Source organism: Babylonia areolata, chromosome 24 (genome assembly GCF_041734735.1).
Source record: "Babylonia areolata isolate BAREFJ2019XMU chromosome 24, ASM4173473v1, whole genome shotgun sequence".
In the NCBI taxonomy this organism is placed as follows: Eukaryota; Metazoa; Mollusca; class Gastropoda; order Neogastropoda; family Buccinidae; genus Babylonia; species Babylonia areolata.
This window is the reverse complement of record NC_134899.1, coordinates 7541611-7566295: the sequence shown is the minus strand read 5'-3', so window position 1 is coordinate 7566295 and position 24685 is coordinate 7541611. Positions and strand designations below refer to the sequence as shown.

General features: G+C 40.8%; 2 protein-coding genes across 2 annotated transcripts; both read right to left on the bottom strand.

The window, feature by feature from the left end:
* Nucleotides 1-1253: 1253 nt before the first annotated feature.
* LOC143298782 (uncharacterized) lies at nt 1254-5225 on the bottom strand. The gene is made up of 3 exons (XM_076611737.1): nt 5036-5225; nt 2117-2167; nt 1254-1866 (listed from the first exon to the last, which is right to left on the bottom strand). The coding sequence occupies exons 1-3, from the start codon at nt 5087-5089 to the stop codon at nt 1756-1758; spliced, it is 216 nt and encodes a 71-aa protein (XP_076467852.1). The 5' UTR covers nt 5090-5225; the 3' UTR covers nt 1254-1755.
* A 2939-nt stretch (nt 5226-8164) lies between these two features.
* Nucleotides 8165-22815, bottom strand: LOC143298541 (iduronate 2-sulfatase-like). Its single transcript, XM_076611406.1, has 8 exons — nt 22416-22815; nt 21318-21463; nt 19709-19886; nt 19096-19184; nt 17939-18149; nt 15794-15954; nt 14882-15008; nt 8165-13622 (listed from the first exon to the last, which is right to left on the bottom strand). The coding sequence occupies exons 1-8, from the start codon at nt 22534-22536 to the stop codon at nt 12928-12930; spliced, it is 1728 nt and encodes a 575-aa protein (XP_076467521.1). The 5' UTR covers nt 22537-22815; the 3' UTR covers nt 8165-12927.
* Between the last annotated feature and the right edge of the window lie 1870 nt (nt 22816-24685).

The window sequence follows — 24685 nt, the reverse complement described above, 5'->3', positions numbered from 1 at the left end:
TGTGTGTGTGTGTGTGTGTGTTAACAATTCCATTGCAGAGAGAGAGAGAGAGAGAGACTTTTAGGTGCATTCAGACGTCAAACTGTAAAATTAATGACATCGATGAGAACCAGATTTCCCTCACACACACACACTTGTGTGTGTGTGTGTGTGTGTGTGTGTGTGTGTGTGTGAGTGTGAGACTGAGAGATATATATATATATATATATATAGAGAGAGAGAGAGAGAGAGACGGGGGTAGCCGGTAGAAGGTTCGTAGGAAGGAATAGATTTAAACGGTGTATGAAACTTCCACTGATGACCCGAACTACAGTCAAACATGCGTATGCTGGCCTAGAAAGCTACCCTTCTAAGCATGCACTTTTGTTGTCAGTATCAATGTGCGGGATTCAGACACCACATATCTAAACGAGTCAAGCCTGTCTCAAGTAGGTATATATACCTACTTTGCTTAATCTACGCTGGTGATATTTTCATTATGTCAACTGAACAACTAAAAATGAATGACAAACATAACTGAACGGACTACTGAAGTGACCGCTGTTACAATAAGTGAGGATTAACAGTAAGCAGGGACAAAATGAAGGAAGTGATATTAAAAAAAAAAGAAAAAAAATTCCAACGCTTCCACTTTTTTCAGGATTGGAGAAGGTGCAAATTTTACTTATGTAATTGATATTTTTATAAAAAATCAAATGGATGTTTCTTAATTGATGCTACTTTGCCTTATTAGATAAAAATTTAGTATCACTTCATATTGACTTTATCATTTGATAATACATTGTCCGCTTAATGCAGAAAGGGTGCATGGGTGCAGTGTATGCGTGCGCGCGTACGTGTATGTGTGTTTCAAATAGTGGAGATGTGATTTTTTTTTAATCGGAATTGCTTTGCTATGACTGTTGAATTGATATCGATATACTATTTGTTGTATGCCAAATTTTACCGTTGGTTGTACTCTGTATGTATCACAGACCTCGCTACACTTATTTTCTATATTGAGATTATAACGTTATTCTGATATCACAAATACAACCGATCAATATCATTGAATGGAGTCTTGATTAAGCCCCACATCATATTACTAAACAAGCAACAAATTTCAATCGGTCCATACTCTTTAAGTACCCGGTAGGGGGTACACACACAGAAAGAGGCAGACAGATCGTCAGACAGAGACAGAGTGAGACACACACAGACACATACACAGATCCAGTATTCAGTCAAAATTCCACTGACAAAACAGAAGAAAATCATGTAACATGCATCCACAATCGGCGCATAATTTTATTGCATAAGCATCATTTGAAGCAGTCAGTGATGAGGGGAGAGATAAAAAAAAAAGTAGAACATATTGCAAATTTGGATTACTAAAATTATGAAGAAAAAATGGGAGGAACAGGTGATGGTAGGAGGAGAGAGGGGTGTGGGAATAACAGGAAGTATGCAAATGAAGAAATCATTATCTTTCAGCTATGTATGATTCTAACCTTTCTTTTCTTCTTTTATTTTTTAGATAAAGAAACAATCACCTATCAGGTGGGTATATGTTCAGTCGATTCTAACCCCCCCCCCCCCTTTTTTTTTAAGAAGCTTGACGATAATGGATACAACGGTGTAGGAAATGAATGTTTGAGTGGGGTGGGGTGGGGTGGAGTGAGACGCCTATAACGTTGTCGCTAAGCAGATTAATGTGAAGAGGTTAGTTAAGCAGTGTTGATGGCACGGAAACAGCGCTAGTGCGATCCTCAGACGTCATCCAGTCATGGGAACTGAGACGACAACGTCTTGATCATTGACAAAGACGCGGACCCGGTCTTGTCTGTAGTCCATGGTGACAGGGGCTCCGTCCGGCACCTTGAACACCTGCAAGGAGACACACACGGACGCACACACACACATACACACGTAGACCTATAAACCATAATTCTATATGTGAGTGTGCACTAGCACACACACACATTCATGCGCGTACACACACACACACACACACACATCCACCCCACCCCCCACAAACATGCATACCCTACCTTTCATACCCGGCAGCAGTTAGACAAACTTGCTCAGTAGACAAACCTGCTTCCCACCCCATCTTATCCACGTCATGTATGCCTACCTGTAAGTTGGGGTTATCATTCGTTATGGCGGCCTCTGCTTCGCTGTAAGTCTGAAAACAAAACCACATGCAGATCATAGAAAAATATAATTATCTATGTTGTGGGACGCACAAGTTCAATGAACACAATCACACAAACAGTGCATGCACACACGCACATGTCCGTCGGCTCAGGCTCACCCAGACGCACTTATATCACGGAACACAAGTCCGTGATTTATACACAGCAGCAAATACATACACATAAGCGTGCACGCATAAATTGGGTCTCTCTCTCTCGCTTTCTCTCTCTCTCTCTTACAAACACATACGTGCAGTCCCCTCCCACTCTCTCTCATACACCAAACACACATGCACCGTTCCTCTGTCCATGTCATCATCCCGGCTTGCTGTCTCTTTATTTCTACCTTTGTATTTGTCTCTCTCCATTTTTCAATGCAATATCGCGCTTTCAGATCACTCAGTGTTTTTCAGTTCCATGGAATTGTGTGTTGGAAAAAAAAAAGCTATACATATCATTATGAATTAATCAACAGCAGTGTTCTTTTTAAACAAGTTATTGATTCTTAAGAAACCAGAATAAGCTGGTCTTTAATCTATGAAAGTAGGTGGAATATTTTACAGCCCATTTATAAAAACAACAACAACTGGACATCATGTCCAGCAGTCAAGATCACGAACAGCAGGAATATCAGGCGTTAACAAAGGAAAAAACAACAACAAATAAACAAACAAACAACAACAAACAACAACAACAACAACGAATGGGAAATTAAGCATGACATCCAAGTGTTCGTTAGCTTATTATCACCATGAACTAAGTGACGAGAGCTCGACAATGACCCTTTTCTTGATATGGGAAAGCAAGCTTTCTATCACGTGGGGAAAAAAAGGCGAGTGGAAAGGGTGGGGGGAGGTGTATTTAAATTATTCATTGGTAATGGAATTCATTCACTTACGCTCCCGGATTCGTTTGGCAAGACCGATGGCCAGCTGAGCCTGAATTATCTATATCTTAGATATATATATTCCATTAGGTTTGTCTGTCTTCTTCAATTTTTGCAACTCACAATCACACTGAGCATATATGAATGAAACATTTACAAGGCATAAGATGTGGGTGCTTTTTTTTTTTATCACAAAGTAAATTTATCATGAATGTATTTTCTTATTTAAAAAAAAAAACAAAAAAAAAAAAAAAAAACTTCCGTTACACCATCCATCGTAAACTCTTTTGGGGCGTGGGGGTGGGGATGGGTAAATGGGAAAGAATGCGCGTGGGGTGTGGGGATAAAAACAGTAATGAACTTCGAACACAATTGAAAATATCATTATAATCAAGCTTGCTGATTCATGTTTAAAAGCCAGCTTGAAAAAAAAACACCAACCAAACTATTGCTATATTGCTATTTGACAAACACCAGCGACATTAACAACAACAACAACAAAAATTCTTGCCCAGGCCAGCCCGAAATCTAGCCTGACAACCGGCCTACTTTTACATTCAGTGAAAATCATTGAATCCATTTGTTACATCAAGCCAGGATAGAAGCATTATAATATTCCTCTTTTTTTTCAGTTGCTTCGGATGAAGCGCATTCATCAAGAATTTGACAATCAATCATATCAGCGATATCCAGAATATTGTAAAACCATGTCAAACAACAGTATACCCCGGCGGAGAAGAAGCTCATCAACTGAACAAGTCTGATCAAGCAAAATCCAAAAGCTTCTTTTTATTTTCAAATTTTATTCCGACATGTTACCCAAAAGTAGGTTATTGCAACGTGGTGGAGAAAGTGGGTCAACTGACAAGAAGCAAGTCGCTGTTATCGTGCAAGATCACAAATGACAGTTTGCCGCGGTATGAGATCTCACCATTCCTTATGTTTGTTAACGTTCCCCATGAACAGCACTCAAATATAAAAGTTTGCAAAGTGACTTGCAAATGGCTTCGGGTGCAAAAACTGAACTGGCTTGGGTACGTATACTGTGGCTATACCTGCTGTGTCAAAATGTGGTCACCCTTGTACTGCCACTGATCTAAATATATATATATATATATATACCGCGCAAATCAGCAGAATTAATACTTTTGGCAGTTTTTTTTTGTGAAGTTATATTTATTGCACTGGCAATAACAAAACAGAAAGTAGTTTATCAAATCACTAAGTTCATCTGCCTCTTCGAGTGGATAAAGATCGAAATAGTTATTTGTAAACGGGAAACATGTTTGTACTGTTTAAAACAGCCTCAGTTCTTTTATGCTGGATACGTCAATAACCAGTCACAAACCTAGCTATATACATTTTGCCATCAAACCTGCAAATCGTCATAGCAATGGCAGGTTAATCTTTTTACTGCAACGCAAATGCGCCGCTATCTTTTTACCGAAAAAGAAAAAAATCTTGCTACAATCATTGGTCACCAAACGGAAAGTGATGAGCAAAACAACAACAGCAAAAGACAAACAAACAACAACAAAACAAACCAGCAAAACCAGTACTATACGTCGGTTACTATGTGCACAGAAGATAGGGAACTTGACTGAACGTTGATTTTCTGTTCGCTTCCCTGACTGGCCGAGCCCGGGCCTCAGTGTCTTCTCGGTCAGACGCCACAGCCTTTCTGGGCAGGTGTGTGTATTGTCTGTGGGGGTGGGGGTGGAGGGGGATGCCCGCATACGTGCGCATACATGCAGAAACGTACGTGCGTATATTCAGTCAGTGTATGCCGGCGTCGTCGGCGCTCCTGTACTAGTACCGTGACGGCGGTACACACTGCAACCCGACGCCGGTGACGGCACCGGTGTCTACAGTGACGTCGGACAGACTCACGTATGTGCGTATATTCGGAGTGTATATGTAGCAGTTTATGTCAAAGGATGTACCGGGTTGCATGTACAACTGATCACATTACCTTCCCCTTCAGTTCAGGCCACTGGGTTTTCTCTTGCTGCTGCTGTTCTGCCATTTCCGCCTTCTGCACAAACTGTTCTATTTCCTTCCCTCTCAGTCGTCAAGCGGTGCCTGAGTGCATCACACGATCGTCGATGAGTTGTGTGGGCACAACGTTGGCAACGCCCCTGCGTCTGGCGCGAAGCTGAACCACGTGATGAAAGGGGGGGGGGCCTATTTTCAATCTTTCGTGGCGATAAAGAGGAGAACCGTCTGCGCTCGTTTTTACTCGCACGCAGAGGCGCTTGTGTCAACACTTCAGAGCGGCGCTTGTCGTTTGTTTGAAATGGTACACACAATGTGTATGAGAGAGAGAGAGTGTGTGCCTGTGTCACTGATATATATGTTTATGGCTTTTGTACATGATATTGCTGATAAAAAAAAAAAAAAGCGCGCGCGTGTGTGTGTGTATGTGTGTGTGTGAGTGTGCGCGCGCGCTCTCTTTTCCAAATTTTTTTTAATGTGTTCATTACATGTTTTCGGTCACAAGATTTCTCTGTATGAAATTCGGGATGCTGTCACTGGCCGGGACAGCACATCACGAACTGTTAAGTTTCTTTTCATACAGTGTGTGTGTGTGTGTGTGTGTGTGTGTGAAACTGATAAAACAGGTCCACTTTATGAACTGTATGTTTGTAAGAGAAGGTTCGGCTGAGTGATGGATGAGATGATTACCCATTCAGTCAAATGTGGATATCTGAATGTGGTCAGACTTATCACATTGTTGAAACTTTAAGTTTTCATTTGATTGATATATAAGTGGACTTCTGACTTCTCTTGGCAGTCAAGCAGCCAACTAAGTTTACAGCTCACTCAGTTTTAACTGATCGTTCAAGAGTCAAAATATACATTCATCATCTATGTGAGGTAGATTAAACATCATGTGGCCAAGACTTACAGAAGTTCATCAACGATCTAAAATGCCTTTGAAAGTGGCAACTATATCATCTGTTGAACATTATTCAGGTTTTGTGTTGAACAATACTCACTGAATATATTCTACAATATTGGAAGCAAGTGAATACAGAACAAAATGGTACTTGATTTGTAATTGCTAAACAAACTGGTGATTCTACAATTTAACAACACTGATTCTGAAGCACATTATCAACTTCTCTAATGCAGTTAATCTTTGATGGTTTATAAGAAAGGTAAATGATTTTCTTATTTAAAAACAAGAATAACTGCTATGTATTCAAATCAAGAACTGCCTGGAGATATGCATTATTTCACACAGTTACTGAGATGACCAGTCAAGTGTAAATGCTTACCTTTCCCTGGAAGAATGTTTCAACAAGGAACAAATTATTCCAAACGGTGTCTGTGCCATCATGTATGTGTAATATATGTTGCATGGTCTTGTAAGTGTTTGAACATGCCATTGGGAAGAAGACAGATTAAAAACATGAGGGGAAAAAAGAAAAGAAAAGAGAACAGAAAGGAGAAAAATGATGATGGAAGGAATTTTAAAAACAACAACAAAAAACAAAAAAAACCCAGAAAAAAAAGATTAAAAAAAAAAAGAAAAAAAAAGAAAAAGAAAAGAAAGAACCTTCGAGGGATGCTGAAACCATCCTGCTCATTTGCAGAACTTTTAGGCATCCACTGATTTCTCCTAAACGGTGTCTGTGAGTGTGAAGGTCTGGGTTCAAATTCTGGTCTCACCCTTTCTCCCAAGTTTGACAGGAAAATCAAACAGAGCATCTAGTCATTCGGATGAGACATGAGTGGAGTGATGGCCTAGAGGTAACGCGTCCACCTAGGAAGCGAGAGAATCTGAGCGCACTGGTTAGAATCATGGCTCAGCCGCCGATATTTTCTCCCCCTCCACTAGACCTTGAGTGGTGGTCTGGACGCTAGTCATTCGGATGAGACGATAAACCGAGGTCCCGTGTGCAGCATGCACTTAGTGCACGTAAAAGAACCCACGGCAACAAAAGGGTTGTTCCTGGCAAAAATCTGTAGAAAAATCCACTGCAATAGGAAAAACAAATAAAACTGCACGCAGGAAAAAATACAAAAAAATGGGTGGCGCTGCAGTGTAGCGACGCGCTCTCCCTGGGGAGAGCAGCCCGAATTTCACACAGAGAAATCTGTTGTGATAAAAAGAAAAACAAACACAAATCTAACTGAAATCCCATGTATGTTTTGCATGCTTGTGGCACACTGAAAATGAACCCACAGCAAGTGAAGTATTGTCCTCGGTCAAAATCGACTCTGCAGTAGGCATCCTTCAGTCTCAGAAGACTATGGAGTTGCGCTCTAGGTGTTTATTCTGGTACAGCGTCGGGTGTGGCTGGCCAGTCCGACACGGGAATGACAGTCCCTGTGGCAGAGGGCACAGATGAAGTCTGACGCTGGTCTGTCTGCCTGGGCTGGGGCCTTTCTTCTCATTCTCTTTTCCTTGTGCTGCTGAGCGAGTGCCTCTTTGAACTTGGAAATATCTGTTTAACATGCAGTTTATATATATGCATGCACTCTAGGCCTGACTAGCGCGTTGGATTATGCTGCTTGTCAGGCATCTGCAGATGTGGTGTAGCACATATGGATTTGTCAGAACACAGTGAAGCCTCCTTGAGAAACTGAAACAAACTAATTTACAAAATCACTGCCCCCTAATTATGGTGTTGATGGGATTTCTTGTCTTGTCATCTTTACTGACATGATTGATTTACATTTCCCTGACTACCTGTAATCATCATGATAACCATCCAGACTATTGCAAAGAAAGAAATTCATCAAAATGCAAAATCATTGTCACTGAATTCAACCCAACTCACAGGAAATCATGAATTAAAAGTATGCCAGTGAGAGAGTGAGAATGTTCTCACTGAAAACTTGTTAGCTGAGAAAAAACACACAACTTCAACAAAACAATTCATTCAATATTTATTGTATGTCAAAAGGAAACACGTGAAAAAATTGTCCAAAAATATTTTAAAAGGGAGCATGATTAAAAAAGGCTGCAAATAAAAAAACATGTCATCCAATACTTCCGTAAAGAGCAAACAAATAAATATATACAAATAAATATATACATGAATAAGAATATATGTGAACAAGATGAGTGCATTAATTTAAAAAAAAAAAATTTATACTGAGTGCGCATGCTATGTGTGCATGTTGTGTGTGTGTGTGTGTGTGTGTGTGTGTGTGTGTGTGTGTGTGTGAATCATAATCATATTTCATTTGACATCAAAACCCAGCAGGTTTACAATACACGGTCACAAAGAAATACTGCTTCAAAAATGGAAGATTTATGGAATTGACAATAACGGCTCATCGTTTTTTTTAGGTCATCTAGAAAACTGCATTCAATCTGTCTATTGGATGTTTTTTGTTGACAAGGAGCTGTTATAATGGACATCGTGCCATAGAAAAGTTATGATTTTTTGTTATTATTATCATTATTCACAAGGCTTTATTTCTTCCAAAAAGGCATGTTCCAAGAGGTGTACCACAAGGGTCGATTTTAGGCCCTCTCTTATTTTCCACGTATATTAATGATTTACCCTTATCTGTTCAACATGCAACATGCAGCTTATTTGCTGACAGTACATCAATACAATGTGCTAGTCATCATGTTGATGAAATAAGTTATCATCTGTATATCAGCATGAAATCTGTTGCAAACTGATACAATGCAAATGATGGTTGTTCACCCTGAATAGATAGATTCCATGTTAATTCGTTCACGCCAGAAAAGACAGAACAAGAAGGAACCTCAATATAAGCTGTGAAGGTAACACTGAGCAAAAGTTACAAGGCATTATCACTGACCAAAACCTCTCCTGGCAGGAATGAACTCATTGCCTTGTAAAACAACTAGTTGTCTTCTAGTGTATTCCAACTTTCACAGATCAAACACTTTCTTGATTATCTCTCTAGACATGTATTTCATTTTGCTTGTATCCATTCTCATCTCAGCTGTTGCTAGACTTTTGGGGGGTAAATGTCCTCTTCCAGCCCTGAAACCACTTTTCTCTTCACAAGAACATGCCATTAGGATGTTAAGCCATGTGAATACTCCAGATAGATCTGTGCACAATATGTACAAAGAACTTCACACATTACCTGTTCATTTATTTGTTTGATATAATACATTGATTCATATGCAGTAAGACTGACGGTTGCAACAATGAATGGTTAAAGTGTTAGACTTTCAATCTGAGAGTCCTGGGTTTGAATCCTGGTCACAGGTGGGCAAAGGGTGGAGATTTTTCTAATCTCCCAGGCAAACAGGTGTGCAGACCTGCTAGTGTCTGAACCCCCTTTGTGTGTATGCACATGAAGAAGATCAAATACGTAGGTTAAAGATCCCGTAATTGATGTCAGCGTTCGGTGGGTCATGTAAGCAAGAACATACCCAGTATGAACCCCCCTCCCCACCCCCAACCCCCTCTCACAAAAAAAGGAGTATGACTGCATACATGGCAGGGGTAAAAACAGTCATACACTGTAAAAGCCCACTTGTGTATAAGAAGTGAAAGCGGGAGTTGCAGCCCACGAATGAAAAAGATGATGATGCATTAGATTGTTCATAATGCATGCCCACAGTGCTTAAAATCAATAATTTTTTTTTCAGTTCCAGCATAAATCAGACAGAGCTTTTGTCCATAAACCTAACATTTATCTGTTTAAAATGAGTCTATCGTTCAATGGAAGCAAAGAATGGAACACACTTCCAAAAACATGTCAAATTCCAGAAATATCTTTATTTAAGTATAAAATAAAGGTATTTCTATTCAATACTTTTGATTAACCTGCATGCAGTTTTAAGCAGATGCTTACTTGTGCTCAGACTACTTGCTGCCATGCCAAGATAAATTAGAAGGTGAATCACCACGTGAATGAATGTGTGTGTGTGTATTGATGTGTGTGAGCATGTGTGTTTGTGTGCATTTGCATGTGTGTGCCTAAATTCTGAGACTCATTTTAAAGCTCACCACAACCCCCAACACCCCCTCCAAATTCCAGCAATACAAACCACCACCCAAAGCAATGGTTTCCTTCATGTTCCATGCATTCTACCCTTTTTGATGGAGCTGCATTTGGCTCTGAAGGAAATTTGATATTCCCTGTAGGCCATCCACTATCACAACATCCTTTAATCACATAGTGCTTTCTCTCTTGTGTTCTATATGTTTGAAAACCTTAAAAAAATCCCCACCTTTTTCACAAAATCAGAGACTGAAGAAGTGATTGTGACTGTTTGGCCAACAGTGAAGCCATCAAACAATTACAGGATGTCATACCTGCTTTGATCTGGCACAGAAACAGATTTATTACACAGTTTTACTATCTGCATCAAACTGGACCCTTCAATAGATTCTTCCACAACTCTTCAAGAAGCTTCCAGGACAAAACCATATCCACTCTCTGTCTCTTTAACTCTTTTGTTCCTATTTTTCTATGAACCATTACTCCCCCTTGTTCCAAGATCCCTACCATATGTATATTCCCTTCATTCCTGGATCCAGAGAAGAGAAAGAAAGTATGGAGCAGGATACTCATTTCGGAGACTTAAGGCAATGCAACTCATAACAGTACACTAAGATTGTCATGTACTGTTGTGTAAAGAATTGATGTGAGAAGTTGTGTGAGACCCTGTTGACACTATAGGGTGACATCTCTGGTGACAGGTGTAAAACAGGTGACTTTGGAGTCAAACACAATGCATGCAAGTATGTATCACATGCAGGACAGTGTTTTGCTTGAAGAGTATGCACATCATGCAGGTACTCACCAAGTAATGCCTCATATGTATCTCAGTGCCACACTGCTAGTCATATCCATGAAAACTGTCACAATTGTCACTGCTATTGTCCTCATCACATGAATGATTTGAACTTTGTCTCAAAGGGAGCATACTCCTTTCACTCCACTAGCAGTCACTGAGCCAGAATCGGATCATTATCTTCACAATTCTTGAACAAAAACTATTCAGAAACGATACTTTCTCTAAATATGCATGTCTGTGTCAGTCATCACGTAATATGCCTCACAAAGGTAACACGTGTGTGATATACCTTGAAGCAGTCATGCCAGATACTGCACAAATATACACCACAATTTTCTCACTTGTTACTTTTTGAACTTTTCATAACCTGCTATCTGTGCTTCTGTAGCAACAGCTAATTGCACTCTCTCCTCGTCATTCATTTGAAACAGATTGAAATCATTATCTGTTAGAGCGTTGTAAAACTTATCATCAGAAAACTGGTCAGAATCCGAACTTTCTACACATTCCATTTTTCTGTGTCCGTTTGTCTACACAGCACATCGGCAAGAACATAGTGGCAGCCACTTTCCCATGGCCTAGGGAGGGGTAGGGGGGGTGTCTGGCATCCATTCCACTCATAAACACTGCCCTGCAAGTGACCCAGTCAAGGATAGATGACGCGTGCTGATGACGCGACTCGCGGGAAGTTCAAAGCGTTTACTGCGAGAACCGATTTTCCAGGCTGCAGGAAGGAATGGAGAAATTCTCTGCTGCATGGTTTTCCGGCCTCCAGGAATGAAGGGTAAAATTCCTGTGAACCGGAAAACCATGCTGCAGGGATGAAAGAGTTAAATCGATTATGTTCAGTATGGGATTAAAAAAAAAAAATTTCTTCTTAAATTGATGCAGAATGCTGAATGATCAGAGAGCTGACTTTCATGTACTGAATAAGATTAAAACAAAGAAAGAAAGAAACAAACAAAAAACAAATAAAAAACAAGCAAAGAAAAACAAAAAACAAACAAAACCCCAAATGCAGACAAGTTTCAAATAATTCTTGTGTAGTTCTTTCACACAAATAAACTGCACTTTGCATCAGCACTGAGTTGTTTCTTGTTTTTGAACAATCCTCAGGTTGTGTTCAAATTAGGGACTTCCACAAGTGTATTTCTTTCTTATTAAAACAAATGCTGAAATGTTGAATACTGAAATGGCTGACAATGCTGAATAATTAAATTAATTGCTGACAATGCAAACATAATTAAGATGCTGACTTTCTTACATATTTGATCAGCACTCTGATACTGTTATGGTCCCAGGTGATCACTTGCTGTATTTCGCTCATACAGTTGACCTGTACTTTTGATTTTGAGTCTTGCCTCACTAGCTCTATGAGTTGTGAATCTCTTTTTTTTTTTTTTTTTTACTTTTATAACTCATTTTGAACCTCTCTTTTTTTCTATTTGTAGCTCTGAACTGAGTCGGTTACCATACTTTTACAGTCTATGTTACACTTATGTCTAAGTGCAGTCCTTCATCTTGCACAGAATAAAACACCACTAAAGATACTAAAGGTATACAGGCAGAGCTGGTCCTAATCCTACACAAAGTCCCCCATAATTTACAGTTATGTGTGAGGCTAAAGCAGAGCTATCCTCCATCCTGTGCAGAGTCAGTCACCATTTTGTACAGTCATACTTGTCGCTGAGGCCATACTCTCCACCACAGGAGTTACCATATTTTGTAATCAATAGTACTCTAGTGGCTTTGGCTCAGAGCTGTCTTCTGTCTTACGTTAGAGTTACTCCACTATTTCATGATATGTATTGCACCAAAGGCTTATTATATACGCAGAACAATATCATCCATCTTGAGCAGAGTTAGTCACCATATCAAAGACACAAAACAAAGAAAATAAAAAACAAAACAAAAAACAAAACAAAAACAAAAACCAAACAATCTACACCAAACCCACTGTTTTAGGCAAAGCTATGCTCCATTCTGCAGTTTACAATATCAGCCATCCTCCATCCTGCTCTATCAGAGATAATCATTTACAAATCTGTTTGATCAGTCCCCCATAATTTACAGTTGTTGAGTGAGTGTCCCACGTTTCACAATCACAACAGCACTCAAGGCTTTGGCAGAGCGCTCCTCCAACCTGCACGCAGCTGCTTGGACAGGGCAGTGACCAGGTCCTGGAAGGCAGGGACATAGGCCACATTGAGGTTCTCATCTGGGTCAGAGGCGTACACGTACAGCTCTTGGGCTTCTACATGGTCCCAGTGTGCCGTGAAGGTGGTGTGGTTGTAGGCCAGCCACTCTGTGTAGCGGTGCTGTGCTGTGCGCATCGTGTACCCCATGATTCGGATGTGGGACAGCACTGGGTTTATGCTGTCGTGGCCGGGGTTGAAGGAAGGGCGGGGGTACTGGCTGAAAACGGCTGGTTTCCACCTCAGGGGGGCGCTCTTGGTGGGGGAGGTCAAGTTCTTGATGATAGGCACCAGACTGGCTCCCTCTGTGCAGAACTCCACCTGGAAGGGGTTGTTGGGGCAGGTGGGGGGGACATCCAAGCCAGCCAGTTCAGAGATTGTGGCATAAAGATCCACAGCTTCAGTGAGAGCATCACTGACTAAACTTTGACCAGAGTTCTGCTTCACTGGCTCATATTTGAGAGTCTTGCTCAGGGCATCCTGGAAGGGGAACATTTTGCCTGGGGAGGTGTTCTCTGAGGTGACACCAGGAACATAGACGAACATGGGAATTCTGGTGGCGATGTCAAAGTTGGTGTGTTTGCACCATTCTCCATGCTCACCCAACTGCCATCCTGGAGCAGAAATAGTTCCACAGGTAAGTCACTGAGATGTATATATCAATTCTCAATAAAGCATACTACAAGTAAAACTGGCAAGGAATGATGCAAACACAATATTCAAAATTGAATATATAGTACAATAGCAATGATTTTTTTCGTTGCTATTGATACAGTAAGATTCCTACACACTTGTGCTCCCCTCTCTGTGTCACTCACATACAAAAATACACATTTTTAGGCATATAAATCAATATCTTTTTCTCACAAAGATTTATTCCCATGTGTATTTTCACCACATCCAAATCAAAAAGCAGAAGCTGAGCATAAGAGAAGGGGAATAATCTATCCTTGTGAATAACTTTATTCAGAGAATGAGGCAGGAAATCTGCACAACAACCATCACCGTACACGTTACACAGGCTATGGAAGCTCTCCAAAAAGGAAAGACCATACGTTTCATTTCGATGGGTTGATCTCAAAGTGTAAATGACAAAGAATAATAATAAGAATAAGAATCACTTGTTTATTAAGTTAGTGTAAAACTAAACTGTCTGCACAGGACTGGCTAATATTAGAGTAAATTTGCCAACTCTGTGAAGAAATTTCTGAAACTTTGGCTAATCATAACATTGATGTCAGAGTTTTTCCTTAATCATAGTCATTCTGGTTATTGCAGGAAACATTTGAACACTTATGTGACTGCCCCTGCCTCAGCCTTATCTGCCAGCCAGCCTGAGCCTGCCTCCAAGAAATTGCAAGAAAACCACTAGTTGTAAAAAAAAAAAAAAGACAAAAAACATGCAAAAATATTGCCCTTCAGGCCTGAATGGACCCCATTCATCACCACATTTTGTGTCCTTAATGATAGAAAGTAGGTAACTGAGTTTAGATATGCTATTTCTAAGTTTAGTGTGCTAATGCTTTTTAGCAGATGTATTGGAAAACAGGAATAATCATGAGCACAAAATGAGTGTCAACACCCCTGACCCCACCATGTTCAGTCTGTTGACTTGTGCATGTGGCAACAAGACAGTTTCTACGCCTGTCCTCCTGGTCACTGTCACCACATTTTTCATTTTCTTGTGGTGGGAAGAGTCCTCAGACTCTGTCATCAGAACCATGCAGCTTGAGCGGACGAAGAATTGCCTCATTCAACAAAGGTCACTTTTGAGACATCTTTACATCTTTACACCAAAATGTGAACAAACTGCACACAAAAAATTGTTCAGTATTCCAGTACAAACAGAAGTGACTGTGCCCCCTATACACACCATGGTCACCATGAAAGGTGATGATCGTGTTGTTGGCCAGGCCAAACTGGTCCAGAGCATGGAGAATACGTCCCACCTGAGCGTCTGTGTAGCTGGCAGCTGCTGAGTAGCTCTGACGCAGTTTCAGCTGCAACGGCCAACAGAATGAATCAGTCACAGAAAATTGTGTGAACAAATAAAACATGTGAATGTTTTATGAATGTATGATCATGTCCAAGAATGCTTCCCATCAAACAAGCCCAATCAGCATTTGCATTCACGCACACATGCACAAACGCAGACAGAGAAGTAGGAGAGCAGGGGAGAGTGATAATGAGGGTGGCGTGAGAGCAGATCCATGCAAATCCCATCATCATAACTTACCTCACAAATACTGCTTTGTGCAAATGATATGCATGCAAAAATAAGGTTGCTATTAAAAGTACGATTCTGTTGAGGAATAGTGGACTGCTTCATTGTGTTATAATCTAAGTTCATGTTCCCGTCAATAAGGTGAATGCAGTACAGTTGTTGTCTCGTTTGTCTTTTATCAACGCAGTACAGTTGTTGTCTCGTTCGTCTTTTATCAATGCAGTACAGTTGTTGTCTCGTTCGTCTTTTATCAATGCAGTACAGTTGTTGTCTCGTTCGTCTTTTATCAATGCAGTACAGTTGTTGTCTCGTTCGTCTTTTATCAATGCAGTACAGTGAGTGCAGTACTTTTTTTTTTTGAAGTTCTTGAAGAAAACTTAATGCAAAGATCCATCTTTTTTCATGTTAAATCATAGTTTCTTGGTAGAAAAAAGGTGCTGTCTAAAGGCTGAAAAAAAGGGGGCTTAAATTTCAGCAAAGACTGAAATTCAAAACAACAAAGTTAGTCTTGCTTCATTCCCTTGCTCACCCCCACCCCCCCCATTCTCATGGACTGGCTACCTGATAATGGAGAGGTACAGAGCCAAAAGGATAGCTGATGTTCATGGCACTGATGTCTTCATAAGACCTGAGTTCATCCCAGGGTGTCCAGGATACATTGGGAAGCCATGGTGGGCGGAAAGGGTTCACAGCCAAGTGGATCTTGGAGAGTGGATACAGGTCTGCAAATCAAAGAAGATAAATACAGAAAGAAACAAAGGAAGAAAACATGTTGCAACACAACATGAAATATAACAAAACACAAATGAAATGTAGACTTTAATTGATTTATTGTGCAATGGCATTCAATCCACAGTGTTCCCTAAATTCCTGCCAACATCAAAAGAGAATCAGAATGCATGTTAATAGAAAATGAGAATCTACAAAACCTCCATCCGCCCCAAATGGAAGAATAACGCACTCTCCCCCATTCCTCTTCAGTATCACACATGAACATGCAAAACACTCAGACTGGTCTTCTATGTCTGTTGTGTCTCTTTACTTTGAGTGTCACTGTTAAAAAAGACAAAAAAAAAAAAAAAAAAAAAAAAAGAGAGAGAGAGAGAGAGAGAGAATCTACAGTACATGCAGGAGACAAAAAGCAATTGTGTAAAATAGATAATGAAGACAAACACTTTTTTGTGCATTGTTTGAATGCTGCTTTGCCTTTTGTTAACCACAAATCATCACATGTCACCAAGCTGTCATGCTCATGGGACAAAATTAGTACAGAATACCCGGAGTCCTAGCACATGATGTAAACTCTGTAACAGTATCAAACAAAATGTTGATTCACTGTGATTTCTCGATACTGATACTTCTCCATTATCCTGTGGCCATGACTGCTGGCAATGAATAAATAATCATTATCAATCATTACATACACCATTATAGGAAATTTTCTATCTAAAATTACGTTTAACTAACATACTTACCGTGACCCACTAGTGCAGACTCCGGCAGGGGTCTGACATTCCTGTCCTGTGCAAACTACTATCCACCTATGCAGAGAAAACGAAAGTAGCTACGGCCGATAACCTCCCAGAAGTAGGTAACCTCCCCTTTGCCCCTCTGGCTAGCGCCCTCTATATAAAATCATGTTGTTCATAATTATTATGTTCTGTTGTTTGATGCTTTTCAAGAAGTCATGACAGTTGAATTTTACCATTGATACATCACTCTCCTCCTCTTGGGTGATGGGAGTTGAGGATGGGTGGGGGTGTATTCTATACCCAGGTACTCCTTGGGAACAATAAAACCCAGGTGAGACCTGTGGTAGTCAATGCTTTTGTGAGCGTGATTATCTTTACTATGCTACTTAGGAGTGAGGGCTGGGAGGGGGATGTACTTCTTGGGATAAATCAAAGACAGGTGAGGTCTGTGGCAGTCCATGCTCACGTGTGTCATGACCATTTTTACCCCACTATCCAGAAGGGTGGGTATGAAAGTGCATTATGTACCCAGGTGCCCATTGGAATAGGTGAAAGACAGGTGAGGTCTGTGGCAGTCCATGCTCACATGTGTCATGACCATTTTTACCCCACTATCCAGAAGGGTGGGTATGAAAGTGCATTATGTACCCAGGTGCCCATTGGGATAGGTGAAAGACAGGTGAAGCCTGTGGCAGTCCATGCTCACATGTGTCATGACCATTTTTACCCCACTATCCAGAAGGGTGGGTATGAAAGTGCATTATGTACCCAGATGCCCCTTCGGATAGGTGAAAGACAGGTGAGGTCTGAGGCAGTCCATGCTTGCATGTGACTCATCAGTTTTACCCCACGATCTCGATGAGGAGGCGCCGTGAAAAAGTCGGTTAGGTGATGGATTTCTGATTCAGTGTTCACTAGTGACCAGGTTTTGAGGCCCTATTTCAGCACGGTGTTGTTCTTTAGGAAAGGCACTTCAATCTGGTTTTTCCTCACTCCATTCAGAATTGGTACCTGCCTTTGGTTGGGTAAGGTGAAAAGGCAGACAAAGCAAGAAGACTGGGCCCAGCCTTCCTATGCTGAGCCTTCGGCACACTGGATATGAATACACTGCCCTGATGGCCATAAAAGGTTATTAACGTTTTGCCTTTAACTTTTTAAAATCTAAGAGCGAGTGGGGATGGGGTGGGGGTGGGGTGGGGTAGGTGGGGGGGGGGGGATGGAGTGGTTACTATACCCAGGTACTCCTTGGGATAGGCAAAAGGCAGGTGAGGCCTGTGGTAGCCCATGCCCACAAAGAACGGCTTGTGGTCCATGGAGCGGTTCTTGAGGAACTGGATGGTGTAGTCAGTGTTCTGGATGTCCGGCAGAGAACCCCCTGGCACTGTGTTCAGGTCAACAGGACAGACCGCATCATGGTACAGCTTTCCGTCTGGTCTTGGGCAAATCTGCTTGCAAATAAAAGAAATGAATGTATGGTGTACAAACATATGAATGTGTGATGCACAAATATCAATGAATAAATGAGTGTATAAATGAAAAACAAATATATGTATGTACTGAAGCATGTATGTATGTAAATACATACTGATTTCAATATGCAGTGATGTTGCTGAATTGTGTGACTGTGTGTGTGTGTGTGTGTGTGTGTGTGTGTGTGTGTGTGATACTGAGGCAAACTGGACAAAACTGTCACAAAAAATGTCATTTTCACAATTTCAGGCTCTTCCATTAAGCAGAACAATGGCTCATCCTTTTAAATTTCCTCACCAAAATATCAGTAAAATACATTATGAGTTTTATGTTGCAGGACATGTAATCACATTAATGTCTTGGAAATCTGGCTTCCCCCCCTTTTTTTTTCTATGCTTATGTCTGTGATTATGGTAAAAAAAATCAAGATTTTGCTTGAACAACTAGGGCTTCATTTGTGCCGGTCTTACTGTACAGTATCATCCTGATCACACGGCACTATAACTCTGATCATCATGCTTGGTTTCAGATGTGATTCATTTCTCATGCCTGTCACTAATGTCAGATTCAATCCACTCATTAAAGATAACGCATGCCCACTTTTTAGTTCCCCTCCAAAATATAAAGAATTCCTTTCATGTGTGGCCACTTTGTGTTTGAGGAAGAAACAGGTGTGATTATGTGTGTGCATGTGCATGCATCCCTGAGTGCGTGTGAGTGTGTGCGTGTGTGTGTGCGTGTGTGTGTGTGTGTGAGCGTGTGAGTGTGCGTGCGTGCATGCGTGTGTTTGTTTGCCTGAGTGTGTGCGTGCGTGTGTGGGGGGGAGAGAGGGGAAACAGAGATAAGGAGACACACAGAGAGAGAAAGTGAGAGTTTGTATGTGGACGTCTCTCAGTCGGGTCTGCTATCTTCTTTCCTTGCCTTTTTTCCGGTGTACTTTTTGGTGGGGGCGTGGAATGCTGGATAGGTCCAGCTGTAAGGGTAGTCATCCGTGAACCCTGATGCTGAGCCTGTGTGCACAAAGACACTGGCTTATTGTCACAGTTCCATTCTTCAGTGCACTTAATTACAGCAATCTGAGATGTGCTGCTTCTAAACATAACTATTTCATTGATTTGTTAATCTCTCTCTTTCTCTCAGTATATTCATACAACTCTATAACTCTCCAGTCTCCTTTCTATACCTTTTTTTTTTTTGCCAATGAATGAAAGATGAATAAAGCCTTGATAGGTTGGTTAGTCATTCTGATCAGTTAACTGATTAATTATTCATTTTAAGTTTATCAAACTTTCAAATCTAGTATATGTTTGTTTAATTTCAGCTACTCTGAACCATGTATAAGACATTCTGCAAATACATGAGTGTGGGTGTGTGTGTGAGAAAGTGTGTGTGTACAGATAACCCTGCCATTTCCTCCAACGTGTGCACATGCACACACACACTTACATAATGTATACATACCTAACCTTTCCATCCCCTGAAAAACACACACACACACTTGTCCATTCCGCACTAACCCTGCATAGCCATCTACCTGGATGGAAAATCTTGCCAACAGACTGTGTGATGTAGCCGTTGTTTTTGAAGTGCTGCGGCAGAGTGGTGTAATTGCCAGCCAGCTGACGGAAGTAATGCCTGAGATCAAAGATCCGTGTACTGTCAGGACGTCGGCCGGTCAGAAAGGAGGTTCGACTGGGTGAACACACTGCTTGCTGTGTCAAATGAACAGAAAAAACGTTGTCTGAAGCCAGGCAAATAAAGACCCTGCTCATCAGAGGATAATGAAAACATTTTAATTTTTATGAGATCAGCAAGGTCAGACAAGTTGAACTTTCAGTTTTATCGACGTAATAGATCTCTGTGATTGTCCAGGTCTGAGAACAGTAATCTCTCAGTTACCAGAGCTATGGTAAGTAAAAATGTAATGCATACCTTTAAAAAAAACCCACCAAGTTCTCATCTTATTTTCATTTGTTTCAGTAATGTATGAAAAAGAAATATATACTTATTGTCCTTTTGGGGGGTGGGTGGGTGGGGGGGTGTTGTTTTGCCTTGTCATATTGGTAGGGATACAGCATTTTAGTTGGTACACTATACCATTGTTATTCACATAATTCCTCATGTCTTCATTGGGTATATCAGCTTTTCTGGATAGAGTATGCACATTGTCCTGAAAAACACCAACAAAAACTGCACAAGTCATGTTTGTCAAATGGTAGGTCTAGTATTCCTAATTTTCAAAGAAATGATGGTTTAGTGTTGACTGCATGATTGTGGCCCTTGTCACTGTGAGACTGAATGCCTGTTTCTTGTTGATTAGACATGATAAGTTGGTGACTGTTACATTGGCAAACTTTCAAGGGTGATTGAACATGAGTGTGTTAGTGTGGCATGGTTTGTAGTACAGAGACTCTTCAGCAAAGCAGCACATCATGGTTGACTGAAGAAGATAAAATCATATGACTGCCAGTCAAAGGGTGCAATGTTCATGGCTATATTTGATGTGTGTTTGTTTTTTGCAGCTCAGTCACCCATGAGTGACATCTCTCAAGCTGATCATCCCAAATCTCCCATCCATACATCTCTATGTTCAGCCTTGTTCTTCCACTGACTAAATGCAGTCTAAGGAGAGACTACCACTGAGCCAGCCCCTGCAGGAGACCCTGCACTACTGCAGAGTCATTTATCCCCACACCACAATCATTTCTGGGTTAGGGTCAGACAGGCTGGGGCAGAAGAATTCCACTGTGGTATACCTCTGATGCCAAGGCATGACTTTTGTAAACCTAAAATATCAAGGCATTCCAGTCATCAGTGCCATGGTAACCAAAGCAGGTATTTTCATATACCTCTTGTGATCAGATACAGATTGATCAATATCCTTCATGTTCTATATTCATGATTTTTTCTTATTTGGATATTCTATTTATAGCAAGAAAATCATTCTTCAAAACATTAAACATTCCCAAAAACGATATGTGTGGCAGAAAGTAAAAGACAGTGAAGGACAAAGAAAATGCTGCACGAGGAGGAAGAGGAGGAGATCAAGACAGAAAAAGACCACAGTCACTGACTTTACAGTACACACAAAAAGCAACAACAAAATGGGAGAGAGATACAAATACACTCAGATTATGTATGACCTGTACATAAGCGTAGTTAAAACGGACACTCTTTGAGGCCAGCTGGTCTATGTTGGGCGTGACCATGTTACTTTCTCCATAACAGCCCAGTTTGGGCCTAAGGTCATCCACCACCAGGAACAACACATTGGGCCGTGATGAGGAACCTGTGGGACAGTCACCTTCATCAGTTATTATTAAGCTTCAGTGATCTCACTGATAAAGTGTTCAAGATGAATTTCAATGTGTGTTCTTATCTGTTACACTGTGTTACCATACTACTTCCACTGAGCCATTCCGTCTAATGAAATGAAAACAAAAACAAACAAACTACAAAAACCAAGCAAACACACACACACCCACCCATGCACAATGAAGTATCTTAAATTAAACTGAACTGATACATGGGTTGCCTTAGTTGTTGTCACCCCAGAATAGTACACTGAAACAAAGTGCTTTCTCTCAAGAACAGTGACACACACACACTCACACAGACATGCACAAACACACACACACACACAACTTCGCACTGACTGCAGGACAGACTTCTAGAAGTTCTACTGGTTGCACTGAATGACATAAGGGCAGAACAAATAATATCAAGTGAAAAAACTATAATTATGCACAATAACACAAATTTACACCTAACTTCCAAACAAGCAATAAGAAAAGCAATTGTCTCAACAATTAACCCTAAAAACAACAACAAAAACTCAAATAAATGACCACTATGAATCAGGCGTGTATGCACACATCCATGTGTCCCCCCTCACACACACTCGTTGTTGGAGTTTAACGACCTATTGGTGTCTACACCCTTAAGGTCAAGTTTGTTCGGTTGGAGTTGTTTTCACACACACACACACATATATATATATATATATGTATGTATATGCATGTTGATGTCAACAGTGACACTTGACAGCCGACATTTTTGTTTAAAGAACTTGTAGTTGATCTGACTCCACTTTGTCCAAGCAAAATTCTACTTTTTATTTGCTTTTCTCTCAACCTGAGTAAATAATACTCGTTTGTTGCTTAACTCTTTGTGCCTTAATGAAAGGAACATGAAACTCGTCCAGACTTTGAAAGAAAAAATCTTCCACCTTTTGCACTCACCGCTAACTGTCTGAGCGACTGCCAAGACCACTGCACAAACAAGAAGTCCTGCCATCCCGATTTCCATGTGAGAAAACAACCTTTTTCTGTCACTCGAGTGTCGAGAAAATCTCTCTCTCATATATATAAGCCGTGCTGTTGTTCAAAGATTTGTTGACTGCTTTTATTTGCTAGTTGAAGTACGGGTGACTCAAGTGGCTTGTAAGACGATAACCCAAACACGCGTTACACTGCAGGGCTCCAGATCACTTGACGCTGACTAGATTTGGCTGGTGACAGATGTAAGCGAACGATTTTCTGTTTTTCGGAGGGTGAGAGATGACATGCTGGTGTTGAAGTGGGAGGGGTTAATCCAGAACGATTGGCGATAGGCTGCGCTCAAAAATAGTGTGGCTGTGTGTTGTTGTCAAAATAAGTGATCTCCCTTCGTGCAGTGTGTGTGTGTGTGTGTGTGTGTGTGATACTAAATGTATCCCCACGTCAAATTTGCCCCAGCCAGATTTGCACCAACCGCTCAGTCTCATGCGGTGAGTAAGAACTCTCTCTCCCCCTCTCTCTGTGATCGGTCCAATACTCATTAACCAATTAAGATTAGTATGGGTTCAATGAAGAAAAAAGCATAGATAAAAAGGAAGGCTTACATTTGGATGGTCAATCTCGGCAATATACATTATGATATTTTCGTATTGATATGATGGGTTTTGATGTTCAGGCATAAAGAATTATTTCATGATTTATGTGTATTTTAGTATGTGTTTGTATTGATATGATGTGTGTCGATGTTACATGCGTAAAATATTTCAGTATTGTATGCTTTATATGTTCTTTGTTTTCCAATGTGTACTGTCCAAACCTTACTAGAGAGACGAACGACTGGAAAAAAAAAAGGCACATTACCCCCCTGTCAATGTACTTTAAGCTAATGGATCATGATAATACCAAAGTGTCGCTAATCTCTTATTAGTTTATTTTGTTTCAATTCTGTTTTGCCTTTCTGTTCCATTTTATCTGTTTTGCACCCGGCCGGCGAACAAAAGGCCTTTGTTCTGATAAGTACCTATATATACTACTGACGTCACTACAGTTAATGACATCGTTAAACATTTCAGTGTTCAGCGTTCTCCGCTCTCTCTCTGTGTCGCAGGTTAATAGTTTGACTGATGCCGTGCTTGGCTCGGCATTCTCAGTGAGCCAAGTACGGTCTGCATGTGCAAGGAGAGAGAGAGAGAGAGAGAGAGAGAGAGAGAGAGAGAGAGAGAGAGAGACAGAGAGAGAGACAGAGACAGACAGACAGACAGACAGGAGAGAGAGAGAGAGAGGGAGAAAAATAACAATATTAGATTAATTAATATAAAAAAGGGGGTGTGGGCAAATTGTAAAGCTTAATTGGCAATGGCTTCTTCATCTCGTTGGTTCATGGTCCTGTTCATCATATAAGGTACTTTGAACAGGCATCTGATATGGCATACATCCACTCATTTCAAAACCGGCGCTTTGTGAAGGATTGTGGGTGGGTGGGGTGGGTGGGTCCAATTATATTCTAATAGGGAAGGTGGTGGTTGTGCCGTCAGGTCACGGTAGAACCTGTAAGGGCAGAAGGGGCATTAACTATCTGTTAAGAATAAATAAAAAATTTAAAAAAAATAAAAAAGAAGAAGAAGAAGAAGACGGATATACACTGTGTCCTGCTGCATAACTGATTATTTTACACATCTTCAACAACTCAGCGTGATGTTGCACTGACTAATTGCTGGGAATTACTTGAAACAACTTGAATATCATCGCTTTACCTTGTGCTGAAGCTCCATCCTGGCTTCTGCTGTCACACTGAGTTGGTGAGAAATGTAGACTAGATCGACATGCAGCAATACCGCTGGGTCAGTGTAACGAGAGGGAGAACTGGAGCAATAACCATATTATCTATTTAAAAATATACAATCATATATGCCTTGCATTGAGGAATAATCCAGTCTATAGGCTTTGGTCATAACTCTTGGGTTTAGATCACCCTCTCGTTGTGGAACATGAAACCGGTGTCAAGTTGTCAGTATCAGTGTAAGTTACGCCGGTGCACTCAATGAAAGCTACCCCAAACACGGTTTTCTCAGTGGTGCAAAAACGCTTCTAAAATGTGCTCATTGGAGCACTTCTTTTAGGACATACATTATCATGTAGGTAACCCGGGCAGTTGACCTTCATGCTTGTTATCACTGACTAACATTCGAGCTGCGTTCTTTGAGATGATGTGAGCAAAGACACACTTACATCCG